We start from the raw sequence: 13,997 nt of genomic DNA on the forward strand, positions 1-13,997 counted from the left end.
AAAGAAATATATATATATAGAGAGAGAGAGAGAGAGAGAGAGAGAGAGAGAGAAAACAAAGCTCTATTAGGTATTTTAGTTTGTCTGCCTCTTTATATTTATTTATAATAAACATGTGACACTATATAATACCTAACGTGGTGAGGAAATGTTTGTGTGTGTGTGTGTGATGTGGTTTGTAAGTTCTAATGTCTGAATGTCTGAATTCTGAGGACTCCGAGGAGGCTTGGGCAGGCATTGTGGGCATGTGTTGAGTGATGCAAATTGCATCACTAAGCTCAGGTAAGCCGACTAAGGCATGTCATTACTTATTCTCATAGAGAATCACTGGAGCATGGTGGACAGTCCAGTTGAAATACAGAAATCAGGGAGATATGACATAAAATCAGAGGAGTGGCAGAAAATATGGTCAAAGTAAAGATTAAAAGAGCTACTTCTAAAACACATTTTTACACTATTCAGGGGGGGGGGGAGAACATTTAGTGACAGTAGGTTTACTGTTGGGGGGTTTGGGGAAAGGATATGCATTTTACCTATATAGTTCCTTTAATGTTTGCCTTCAAATTGCTGCAAATAACTCACAAGATTCACTCTGAAATACCTACTAAAATGTGTATGGCTCTGGACAATATCAAATCTAGAAAGAAATGTTAAAGAATCTAGAAATAAAATAACATTCTTTCATTATCTCTGGTACGTAAATTGTGAATTTAAGGGTCCATTACAATTAATAAACTTAGAGAGAAATTGAAAGAAGTCTACACTATTAGACAAACATTATAAATCGCTTCATCAAACCTAATGTACATTTATTTTGACAAATATTTTCAGAATCTTCTACAGTTTTCTAGCTATACCTTGATGTTTGAGCTGCTGTAATGAATGATACTCATCCAAGTTAGAATTTGAATACTTTATTTAGCGATATAGATTCATCATGTTAATTTCAATAGAAGTCCATAGCACGTCTCATTGAGCCAACCCTGCTGTTCACAGCACCCCAGTCAGTGTACCTTCGGTACTCTCCAGGTCTTAGATAATACTGACGCCCCCTGTAGTTGGGTTCTTCATAAAAGATCCAGTGTCCATCAAACACGTTGCAGGAGTGGATGTCACGGTAATGGAACTGATCAAAAATATTAGAGCTGTCATCTGTAAATTCCATTAGCTGTCCCTTGAAGTCTTCTCTCTCATACATTTTTAATCTGTAATCTCCTCTATGCTGTAGACATAAGAGAAAAATAAAAGAAAGTTACGTTTGTTCTGGGATGTTTTCCCATTACAAAATTGGAAAATAAACAAAAATACATATAGTAATTAGCGATATTCAGTACATAGAGGGGGGGATTAAGAAGTGAGCTATGGCAACGAAGTGTCTGATAAATAACATGGCAATCTTGCTCAGCAGCATTTTAGTAAATTTAGAATGCTAACTCAAAATTGGAGCCAGTGGGATCCACAACAACTAACCATTTATCCCTATTTAACCATGGATGTTTTTATCTATAATGTATGCATGGTTAACTCTTGCACATTTTTTATATTTGCCTAATGTAGGATCAATGCAGGATTACTTAAACGAGTGTTGAAGCATATTTCAGCAGGACATCAATGTGGAGCCTGACAGCAAATTGCCTAGACAACCTGGCAGTATTGTAGTGTTGTTGATAGATAGGCTTATTTATTAGGTAGAACATTAGACAAGGTGGTTAAGTCGGTTCAAGTTGGGGGAATTAGGTGTGCTCGTTCATGCTGGTTATATTAGCCTATTGCTGTCAATTAGCTTGCGTCCCCTTTCCAGTCTGCGTATGTGGCTCAACGTGGTTCGGTCATGCTAGTAAGGGTTAAATGCTGAGTGTACTGGCTACTCTAGTGATTGCTGGGCGCTGCGACCCGGTGCCTACGGTAAGGCATGGGGTGGGTACTCTAGGTTCAAAAGGGGGACAAAACGTTTTTTAGATACATAAATGACAAAAGAAAAGTAAAACAAGGATTAGTTAGATTAAAAACAAAAGAAGGAAGGTATGTAGATGAGGATAAAAGACTAGCTGACTGCCTCAATGAATATTTTTGTTCGGTATTTACAGATGAAAATGAAGGAAAGGGACCTCAGTTAAGAAAAAGGATAAATGAGTCATTTATTACACGTGAGTTTACAGAGGAAGAGGTTCTATTTCAACTGTCAGAAGTAAAGACAAATAAGTCAATGGGACCTGATGGAATACACCCAAAGCTATTAAAAGAGCTTAGTGGTGTACTAGCAAAACCATTAACAGATTTATTTAACCAATCATTGTTAACAGGAGTAGTCCCAGAAGATTGGAAGTTAGCGAATGTTGTGCCCATTCAAAAGAAAGGTAATAGGGAGGAGTCGGGCAACTATAGGCCAGTAAGCCTTACTTCAGTAGTGGGGAAAGTGATGGAAACCATGTTAAAGGATAGGATTGTTGAACATCTAAAAACACATGGATTTCAAGATCAGAGACAACATGGGTTTACTTCAGGGAGATCATACCAAACTAATCTTATTGATTTTTTTGATTGGGTAACAAAAATTATAGATCAGGGTGGTGCAGTAGACATTGTTTATCTAGATTTCAGTAAGGCTTTTGACACTGTTGCACATAGAAGGCTTATCAATAAACTGCAATCTTTGAGTTTGGATTCCAATATTGTTGAATGGGTAAGGCAGTGGCTGAGTGACAGGCAACAGAAGGTTGTAGTCAATGGAGTATATTCGAAGCTTGGGCTTGTCACCAGTGGGTTACCTCAGGGATCTGTACTTGGACCCATTCTCTTTAATATTTTTATTAGTGATATTGCAGAAGGTCTTGATGGTAAGGTGTGTCTTTTTGCGGATGATACTAAGATATGTAACAGGGTTGATGTTCCAGGAGGGATAAGCCAAATGGCAAATGATTTAGGTAAACTAGAAAAATGGTCAGAGTTGTGGCAACTGACATTTAATGTGGATAAGTGCAAGATAATGCATCTTGGACGTAAAAACCCAAGGGCAGAGTACAGAATATTGGATGGAGTCCTAACCTCAACATCTGAGGAAAGGGATTTAGGGGTGATTATTTCTGATGACTTAAAGGTAGGCAGACAATGTAATAGTGAAATATAATAGAAATACAGTGAGAAAAAATGTGTGGTAGCTTTTTTTTTGTGTGTATATTATGTGATATTACTTTTGGACATGTGCATAATTTTGTGGTGATGCATTGTTTCTTTAATAGTACATATAGATACATGCTTAGTAATCTTGGGACAATATAGAAAATGAATCTATCTGCAGTGGAACGCATAGATTCGATACTATGCGTTCCAGTGACGTCATAGGTGCGTTCCAGGCTCAGAAACCGGAAGTGGCGTGCATAAACCGACGGGGGAAGGCCATTGGTGCACCCCGAGAACAGGAACCGGAAGTGACGCGCACGAAACGTGCGGTGGAACTCATGATGCATTCCACACGAAGAAATTCCGGAAGTAAAAAGAATACATAGTATATAAAGACGCTAAGAGGCTCTCATTCATAATACCGACTGATACCAACTGAGGAAGCCCCCACCATAGGGCGAAACGCGTTTTGAACATATACAGTCTTCACTTTGAACTTTTATTTGGACAATATTGCCTATTACAGTTTTCTTTGATTTTTTTCTTTTATATTTTGAGTTTTAATTGGGAAGATTCATTTCCACTCACAATAAAGTTTCCTTATTGGATTATTACATTGGAATACTGATATTTTCTATTGCTGCTAACTACTCAAGAAGGAATATCAAGAAGGATGGGGACATCCTATTAAGAGTCCCACCGCGCTGCACATAAGAGCCATATGTCATATTGGCTCTAGGCTTGTGAGTAATATTGCTCTGCTGCTATTCATTATATCTAATTTTTTAACATATTACACTATGATGCTTTGCTTTCTTTTCTAGAATCTGCAGATGTGTGTTCCACCTACTGTATGTATTATTTAGACAATGTAATAGAGCAGCAGGAAATGCTAGCAGAATGCTTGGTCGTATAGGGAGAGGTATTAGCAGTAGAAAGAGGGATGCCATTGTACAGAACACTGGTGAGACCTCACTTGGAGTATTGTACGCAGTACTGGAGACCGTATCTTCAGAAGGATATTGATACTTTAGAGAGAGTTCAGAGAAGGGCTACTAAACTGGTTCATGGATTGCAGGATAAAACTGTCAGGATCGGGACAGGGATCCAACACGCAGAGTACAAACAGGTAGTAGGTACGTATACCGGACCTTAGAATGGCCGGACTAACGTAAGGAGTAAGTAAAGAATGCTCTAGAGACAAGCCGAGGTCGAGGGAACGAGAGAGCAGGTAAGCGAGAGACAAGCCGAGTCAAAGGGTAATAGAGGTAAACGAGGTAGAACAGACAAGCCGGGTCAAAACCAAAGAGACTGACAAAATACAAGAGCACTGAGTGACTAGACAAGCTAGAACCACGACAGGGCAATGAACAAATGTAGAAAGCCCTACTTTATACCCTGGTTCCAAACAGGTAATCACGCCCCCGACGAGTCCTCATTCGTGCTTGGGGCTTGATTGACAGATCGGGTCGGGTTGTCGTCATGACGTCGGCTACTGAGCGCCGCGTCATAAAAGGAAGTGGATCCCTCGCGGCCGGCGTGTAAACGACCGAGGGGACCGCGAGGAACGAGTGATTCAACCCTTTTGCGAGGAAGAACGTCCAAGTGTCTCACCTCCACAGAGGTAGAGACAACAGGTACCCTGACAAAAACTTACCAAGAAAGGTTAAAGGATCTTAACATGTATAGCTTGGAGGAACTACGAGACAGGGGGGATATGATAGAAACATTTAAATACATAAAGGGAATCAACACAGTAAAGGAGGAGACTATATTTAAAAGAAGAAAAACTACCACAATAAGAGGATATAGTCTTATCCTATCAGGAAGTATTAATTTACTGAGAGGGTAGCGGATGCATGGAATAGCCTTCCAGCTGAAGTGGTAGAGGTTAACACAGTAAAGGAGTTTAAGCATGCGTGGGATAGGCATAAGGCTATCCTAACTATAAGATAAGGCCAGGGACTAATGAAAGTATTTAGAAAACTGGGCAGACTAGATGGGCCGAATGGTTCTTATCTGCCGTCACATTCTATGTGTCTATGTTTCTATGTTTCTATGTAGTATACCAGTGTAAACAATAATACAGACAATTAATCAAGAAATAAACAAGAATTGAACAGAAACACATGGAATCAAACTTGTCTGCAATGACTATCTTTAGCAACACTTGCGCATGGACCCAGTAGGAAGAGTCTGCGGGTCATAGGAGAGTTTGTGGTCAGTTGCCTCTCATCCTATTCCTGCTGTTGGGAAAGAGCTTAGTCCCTCTGGCTGGTCCCAGGGAGGTGCTGCCACTCGGGTGTGAGTGGGGGCATCCCTCCAGCCCCAGGCTGGTGTGTAGGCCCGCGTCTCCTGGCCACAAACTCATTGGCTTACATTGCCTGAGTATATATGACGCTTAATGAGATCAGTGTTGCGGTTGGTGCGCTGCTGTGTAGTTGCAGACAGGATCTGCTGGTGCGGTGAGTATTCTGCAGCCATTTTATGTGGGCCTCGTGTCGCCGGCCCTGGTGCTTACACTCTGTGTGGAGGTCTGTGTTAGCAGGTTGTTCCGGGCTCACAGCGAGGACCGTGATATCTCCCACCGGTTCCGGAAGGGGAGGGGGGGTTGGAGAGTTGAGGGTCGAGGTTATCTTGTAGCAGGTAGGGAGAGAGGAGAGTGCCCATCTCTCCCCTGCCTGCTTTCCTGTAGGCCTCAGCCGCCATAGTTTGGGTTCTTGGGTGATCAGTTTAGTGTTTTGGTTGTCCACAGATGTGCCCGGGTGACCCCGACACAGTTATAACCCTCTAGAGTGGTTTTGCGCTAGTTTTAGGGGTGCTTTCCCCCGAAATTAGGTAGTTTGTGCAGGAGCTTCCACTCAGCCTGGAAGCCAGGCTCTGCCCCCCCGTCCCAATGCCTTTTTAGGGACTTGGTGGATGACATGCTATAAGCTATTTAAGAAGGTTATGTGAGCTCATTTTTATAGATGAGCATGGTACACTACAAAGGAACACTGACGTGAGACATGTTCGCTATGACACCTCCAAATCTTCTTACTCACTTCCTGACCACATACAGCAATTCTCATTTGAAGGACATTATAGTGTCAGGAATGCAAACATGTAAACATGCAAACATGAACTGTTTAGGTTATTCTAGACCTCCGATTGCAATAATAAGTTGATTTTACTCCCTTGAAGCGCTGGTCTCAAGGCCGCTGGCCTTGCCTAGTTCTGCCTTTATGGCTGAGATCAACAATCTTGATGATCTCAGCCAATCCAATGTTTAACCATAGGAAAGCATTGGGTAGCAATTGCGCATGTGCTGCAAAATGCCGCGCTACACCAATCAGTATTTCTTCATAGAGATGCACTGAATGCAGAGCACAGAGATGCTGAACGCCAATGATGTGCACTATGCAGCCTTAAACTAGGAAGCACCTCTAGTGGCCATCTGAGTGACTGCCACTAGAGAAGTTACTAGGCACCAATGTACACACTGCCTTTTCTCTGAAAAAGCAGTGTTTACATTGCTAACACTGCAAGGACATGCTTTAGATACCAGAACCACTACATCAAGCTGTAGTGGTTCTGGTGACTACAGTGGCCCTTTAAGAAGTATGTTAATATGATGACCTGAAATGATAAGTGGAGAGCTTTCCCCTTTCACTGTCCAGTTGGTTTAGGCAAAAATATTAGAGGTGAGACAAAAACAAGAAAATTGTTGAGGTAGAAAAGAAACTTTAACTTTTCTATACTAATTCAACTAGAACTTTCAAAGTTGGGATTAAAACTATGAAAGCTTAATTTTATTATTAGTAAGTAAGAATAGTGTATAAGGACTGAGAATATATTCAAAATCTGCTCCGGTCACTAATATGTTAATAATAGAAATACAAGGTCTCCAAAACCGAGAACGCCTAAATGGAGGGAGGGGAAAAGAGAGGGGTCGCTTTTTTTTTTTCTAAAACCATAGATTTGGAAATCAAACATATTGATTGGGACTCTGAAGGTTGATTCTTATTAATGGTATGCACAATAAACCAAATAGTATATACACTTGCTAATATTTATGCACCTAATTGCACAGCAATTAATTTTATATTTAATTTCTGGGAAAAATTATTAATTGTGTTATGAATGTAATGATGGATAGACAGACTTTCAGAGAAAAAGCAGCTGGTAGAAACTCTCTGAATCAAGCCCCGAGTTTCCATTCTTTAATTCAACCCTTTGCTAGATATTTGGCGTGTATTACATCCTACAGAGAGGGATTTCACTTGTTTTTCTAAGACATATTTGTCCTAAGCTTGAGCCGCGCGTGGCTGGATCACTCCTGCCTCCACACGAGCCGCATGCGGCTTGATCTCCTCTTCTGACTTAGCCGCGTGCACTGACCGCAGTGATCGGTCACGTGGCCCACCTGGCACTAGGAGCACGGCTCGAGTCACGAGCTCGCTCTTAAAGGGGCAGTGGGAGCCAAAAGTTGATTCAGGCTCCCATTGGCCCACGTCATTCCAGCACCCCCACACACGAACGTTTTGGGGGCGTAGGTATGACATGGGCCAATCAAATGTTAAAGGATATTTAAACTTCCCTAGCCCTATCCACTTTGTCCTATCGTGGTTTCTGTGTCAGTACCCTTTAGTGCATTCCTTGATCTATTTTGTTTATTTTGGTATTGACCATGGCTTTGTTCTTGACTCTGAATTTATCTTTAACCCTTTCCTGTCTTGTTTGCCCGTGTGACTGATTACCATCTACCTAACTCTGGCTTGTTCTCGTTTTCGTAGTCTCTCTGCTACCATGACCTCATCTCATTTCTGATTATGCTTTATCTCTGTCTGACGTTTAGTCTGGCCATTTTAAGTCCAGGTAATAAGTTATATCCTAGTCTTGTCCCTTGCTATCCTAAACTCTGAGTGTTAGGGTATTACATCATGACATTATGATAGGACCATGGGCCCTGCAGGTTTAGGACAGCAAATGGCCTCCTATAAGGCAAGATTTTAAGAACAGGATCACCGTATGGACCAGATTGCCCAGGCCCATCAGACACTTTTGTCCAGAAATGCTTATTTGGCCCCTGAGACACTGGTATGCGTACCATCTCAAACCGTACCTCCCATTCCAGAGGCATCTATCCTGACTAGAGATGTCCCGAATAGTTTGCTGGAGAATAGTTCCCGGTGAACATAGCTTGTTCGCGTTCGCCACGGATGGCGAACATATGCGATGTTCGGTCCACCCCCTATTCGTCATCATTGAGTAAACTTTGACCCTGTACCTCACAGTCAGCAGACACATTCCAGCCAACCAGCAGCAGACCCTCCCTCCCTGACCCTCCTACCTCCTGGACACCATCCATTTTAGATTCATTCGGAAGCTGCATCCTTTTTTTTTTTTTTAATTCTTTTTTTTTTTTTAGACAGAATTGTGTTATATTTGAACATGCTAGGCTGAACATGCGTATATCATGGCTAGTTGCACTGAGGGTATGAGTATATAGCAGTACATTGTTGTGAAAGATGGCTGTCATGTTTAGGGTGTAGCTTGCACGTTATCAACTGTGTATTTATATCAGCAGCTCCACCACTAGTTATAAATCAAGTGTGAGTCGCCCCATGAGATGAGACTAGTGAAGAACATAATACATGAACGATTAAGTTAAAGGCATGTAAGGAACTACGACAATAAACTCTTTAGGAGGTGAAATAATGACATGTTTAAACGCTTGCTACTTTACGATTAGTTAATGTGCAGAGAGCAGTTCATGTGATCAAAGGCATGGTGTGGAGGATCGGCTATAGTGGGACATGCTTGGCAGTCTGCTGTTTACTGCTTGTGCTCATCGGATCCCTTCTGGGCGCCAGGTGCAGACCCTCGGAGTCCCTGATAACTGGAACAACAAAGGCAAGTCTCTGTCTGAGTGCCGGGTTTGCGGCTTGAGGTGGTGGAAGCTTGTTTTGTTGGGTGGTCGGATCTGTCCCGGTGGTGCTTCACGTCCGGTGCGGTATTGTGGTGGCTTAAGGTGGAGGCGAGTGCTTGACGTGGGGCAGGCTCTGCATTTCTGTTTGTGCCTCCGGTCCCGTCTTCAACGCCTTTTGCGTTGGTGGATTTTAATGGGGACTGCTTTGCTTAGCTGTGGTTGAGCTTTTGGGGCTGTGGTGGAGCTTGTTGGGGCTTCCTGCTTGTTATTTGCTTACAAAATTGATTAAAGAGTCTGTCCAGCTTAGACTCAATATCCTGCCATGCTTTGCTGGTACCAGGAGAACAAGCGGCTGCCGCCATATTGGGAGAGTCGCAGATAAGTATGTCAGCTGGGGCGGCTGTGCTCTGTGCGTCCATTAGCTCCAGACAGCCTCTCAGGGGTGGACCGGGATAACCCCCACCGTTCCGAGGGGGTGGGGGTAACGGAGCTCCTGCCGGGAAGTAGCTGCTCCTGGGCATCCCAGGATCAGGAGATCGGCTGCCTCTCCCGCCCGGTGAGCACCAGGCCACACTTGCCACGCGGAGGTAAGTAAGACTCTGTCGAGTTGCTGACTGCTATTAAGCATGTCAGGTCGGTCAGGTAGGAGCAACATTGCTGGGTCATCCCATTCTGGGGTGAAATTCGCATGTTGATAGCTGCTTAAAGTGAGATATTGAGGGAGCTCACATGAAGTGCATCTTTCCTCCATGACAGCTAAGCCCCGCCGCCGGAAGCTGCATTCTTAGTGAGAGGAGGGACAGTGTAGCTGCTGATTTATTTAATAGGGAAATCGATAGCTAGGCTAGTGTATTCAGTGTCCACTATAGTTCTGAAGGACTCATCTGATCGCTGCTGTAAGGACAACACCCCAAAAAGCCACATCAGTCTGCTTTTTTTTACATACCTGATGTTTTAAAGCACGTTATTCCAAACTATTTAGGAATGTTAGGTGATTTATGCCCTTTATGGATTAAAACCAGACTCTGCATCAACTATGTAATTTTCCATGGGAGTTTTGCCATGGATCCCCCTCCGGCATGCCACAGTCCAGGTGTTAGTCCCCTTGAAACAACTTTTCCATCACTATTGTGGCCAGAAAGAGTCCCTGTGGGTTTTAAAATTCGCCTGCCTATTGAAGTCTATGGCGGTTCGCCCGGTTCACCCGTTCACGAACATTTGCGGAAATTCGCGTTCGCCGTTTGCGAACGGAAAATTTTATGTTCGCGTCATCTCTACATATATATTAATTGCACATATAGTTTCATACATCAAGCATATATTACACAACATACACATACTACAGACACATTAAATGCACTGATCTGCTTCACATATTTATACATATACACGCACACACATATATTATACATATATTTTATTATATAAATCCCATTTTTAGTGCACAAGCATTGTAAACATCACACACACATTTGTATCAGAAACCTATGAACATATACATACTCATAGAATTTTGCACATTACATACCTATGTTCCATGGTATGATATACAATAACCTCCCTGTTGTAGCTAACTGATTTCCGAATTGCTAAATTGAGGCTTAAGTAGCCAAGCTGTGACTACAAATCAAATGGACAATTTCTCCAAAAACAGCTATTGTTGCATTTATTTTTCATTTTAAATATCAGTTCACTAAACTTCCTGAACTGAACTGAATATACGCCATATTCTACATAGGTTAAAAGTTTAATAAACTCGGCTAGTCCTCGGGTAGCAAAACCGCATTAAAAATATAATGCGCGGATAATTTATTATAGGACTGATCTTTACACTGTACATGTGTGAATGAAATTATGGATTTATGCATTTCCACAATTGATAATTTATTTGGGTGCTTGGGTATAGGTTTAGATATGTCTGCAAAATCCAGTTAAAGGAGCACTCAAAGCACAATAGCCACTACAGTGTCCTGATGACCGCCTATTGTAAGTAGCCAAACCTCATTAAAAGCATCTAAGCAAACAATCTAAACAAGAGTTTCCAAGAGCTGTTTTAACACACGAGAATGATGGGCACTTGGTTCCATAGGCTAGCCAACTTTTCAGTACATTATTCTGGGAGATTTATTCAGAACCTTCAAACCCTCTTTGTTAAAATGTTAAGGTGGACTAATCACCTCGGTATCAGCTGTTATCTGTACATGTGATCTTACTGTTGCGAATACATATCTTGACGAAAACAAGATACACATACTAGTTGTACAAAAGTAAGACAAAATAAAGACTCATGATTTTGTTAAGCCGTAAAGCTACAATAAAGTTCTATTGTGTGGATTACTCTCTGCTGCACAGCATGTTTTTTTTCATGTTTGGTTAACATAGGTTTTGTTGGAGTTCCAAAAAAAGCTTAATTTTATTGATAATTTACATTTTCATCCCTATGTTGTGCAGGTAGGGCCCCAGTGCACTGCTTTGCCTGATCTCTGGCTGAGGTAGTGGAGTTGGCTGCTGGCACCTGCTGGACTCCAGGTAAGAAATTAAACCAGAAAATAGTTTGACTACTTACAAGGTGGTGTGTGTGTGTGTGTGGGGGGGGGGGGGGGGGGGAGGGGGGAGGAGGGAGGGCATGGCACTTCTGGAGCTTTACCCAGTATAGTGCTTTGTAGTGGTTATGGTACTTGGAGTGTTTCTTTAACATACACATGCAAATGAGACCCTTTATCTGGCACTGAAGAGAAAGCATGAAAAAGTTGTGGATACTATTACTAGCACAAACTAGGTGAATATTGGTCTGAATGGGGGCTCTAATATTTTACAAAACTAGTTACAGCCCTTTGTATGCGCTACTAACAGCCCTTCCACTTTACCCTCTAATGCTGATCAAATCCAGGCTCGCTATGGTCTTGTGTAGGTTACATTTATGTCAGCATAACATTTCCATTAAATATGTAAATCACATATATAAAAAAAAGTCCCAGGAGCATTTCAATGGTGGATTATGTACATGAGGTGGTTTGAGTGATATGAACACAATGAGATATGAATAATATAGCTACCGGAGGGCTGGCTACATTTGGACTCTGAGGCAACTACACTTAAGTAACACTATTTGAGGCCAATCCTCCCCATCACATTTCCCTCCTTAAAAGGTTACTCCAACCACCATGAACACTTCAGTGATTTGAGTCTGTAATGGCAGCTTTCACTGTGAAATGCAGCACACATATTTTAACCTATATGCAGGGCCAGATTATCATAGGGGCTGATAAAGCTGACGCTCCAGGCTCATGCCCATAGAACAGGCCCATTGCTAAAAAAAAAAAACAACAACCAAAAATAAGAAAAAATATTATTTTTTTATACTACTCTTTACATGTGGATGTTGGAAAACAAAACTTGTGTGGACTGGCTGACAATAAAATTAATTAATGTACAGCTGATTTTGCGCACCATGCAAATGCTCTTGCTGTTTCAGTCTCTCTAACATTGTAGCATTTTTCCTTTCTTACACACTCACTACATACATCTTTTCTCTGCCCCAGACTGTATAACAGTAGCTTCTGCCTGCCAGTAAGAAGGTAAGGATAGGAGTGGACAAGTGAGTGCTAGGAGACAGTCCTTAGAAAGAGTAGAGCGAGCTTATCATAAGATGCATTTAGTTGGTTAGCCTGCATGATTGGCAGCCAGCCTGACATGCATTCATGCCAGGCTGACCTTCTAATTCCTCTGGCAATTTTTTTTTTGCATGATTGCATCTTTTGGTGGTTTTGTTTACGTGATTCGCATCAGTGGCTCACCCTTTTACCATGCCCACCGAAATCCTGCTTCACTGGACACTGCTGTTAGGGGGTATGGATTTACATGAAAGATGAAAGTGAGAGATTTGCATAGGGTATGTGGTTTCTTATCGATATATCCTGTGAGTTTCCCTCCAGCACAACCTCCACCAGCTACATGATGCTTGGGAGGTATGACTGTTTTAGTGTTTTCTGTTGATATGATTCTATAATTAGGCCAATTATTATTGTCAGCACCAGGCACACTGGGCTCTTAATATGGCCCTGCCTATATCATGCTTGGAGTAATCCTTTAATTTTTCATTAATGGTTTTATACTAATTATACTAATTTTGCCACTAGAATCCAATAATAATAAAAGAATATAGTATATAATGTTTTTATTACTGAGTTTATGGACAGCAGTTCACAAACCTCTCTATACTAGTGGCCACGAGGAAATGCCCACCTGCACCCTTGCCAGTCATCCCCTTACTACACCTTAATTATATAGAAAATGTGTAAATACATATAATGTTAAATGATTCCCGTTTAGTTTTCACTGAAATAAGTAGTTCCCTAGAAAACATAGTTTGACACCAATTTAATTTAATTTCACGTAGAAACAAGGCTTACCTGTGGGATCACACGACATGAACGAATGGAGTCATTGAATCCCATCCAGTGTTGGCAGTCGGGATATTCACCTTTCTTCAGGAAGTACTGGTATCCCCTATAGTTGGGGAGTTCATAGATCATCCAGGGTCCACTTTCTACTCTTATGGAGTTGCAACGGTTGAAGTATGAGTGGAGGTCAGAACAATCTGAGCTGCACTCATAGGAACGTCCCTGGAAGTTCTTGTCCTCGTAGAAGATAATCTATTGAAAAATGTAAATGTATTAGTTTTTTCTACTCCCTGTATATTTGATTAATTTAAGTTAATTTAGATATAAATTATTACAATAAATATATAATGGTGAAAATGTATATTGAATATCATCAAGTGTATGTTTGTGAGTGTGAATATACGTATTTTATTTAATTTTAGGCAATGACATTTACCTTCCCCATTTTAACTGGATTTGATGCAAATGCTCAGTGCTCACAGGAAGCAGATCTGGATTTATATAGAACTTGTCTCATGCTTGTTCTGCATACATTGGACAAAGGCTGCATTAATCTGCCTAGT

At 41.5% G+C, this 13,997-nt stretch overlaps 2 protein-coding genes across 2 annotated transcripts in view; one reads left to right on the forward strand and one right to left on the reverse strand.

Moving 5' to 3' along the window:
• The window catches only part of LOC134570823 (carboxypeptidase O-like), a 467,541-nt gene that overhangs the window by 77,449 nt on the left and 376,095 nt on the right, over positions 1-13,997 (forward strand). The gene's annotated exons all lie outside the window — the stretch shown is intronic.
• Positions 899-13,924, reverse strand: LOC134570822 (gamma-crystallin-3-like). Its single transcript, XM_063428802.1, has 3 exons — positions 13,871-13,924; positions 13,444-13,686; positions 899-1,222 (listed from the first exon to the last, which is right to left on the reverse strand). The coding sequence occupies exons 1-3, from the start codon at positions 13,877-13,879 to the stop codon at positions 947-949; spliced, it is 528 nt and encodes a 175-aa protein (XP_063284872.1). The 5' UTR covers positions 13,880-13,924; the 3' UTR covers positions 899-946.

This window comes from Pelobates fuscus, chromosome 8 (genome assembly GCF_036172605.1).
Source record: "Pelobates fuscus isolate aPelFus1 chromosome 8, aPelFus1.pri, whole genome shotgun sequence".
NCBI lineage: Eukaryota > Metazoa > Chordata > Amphibia > Anura > Pelobatidae > Pelobates > Pelobates fuscus.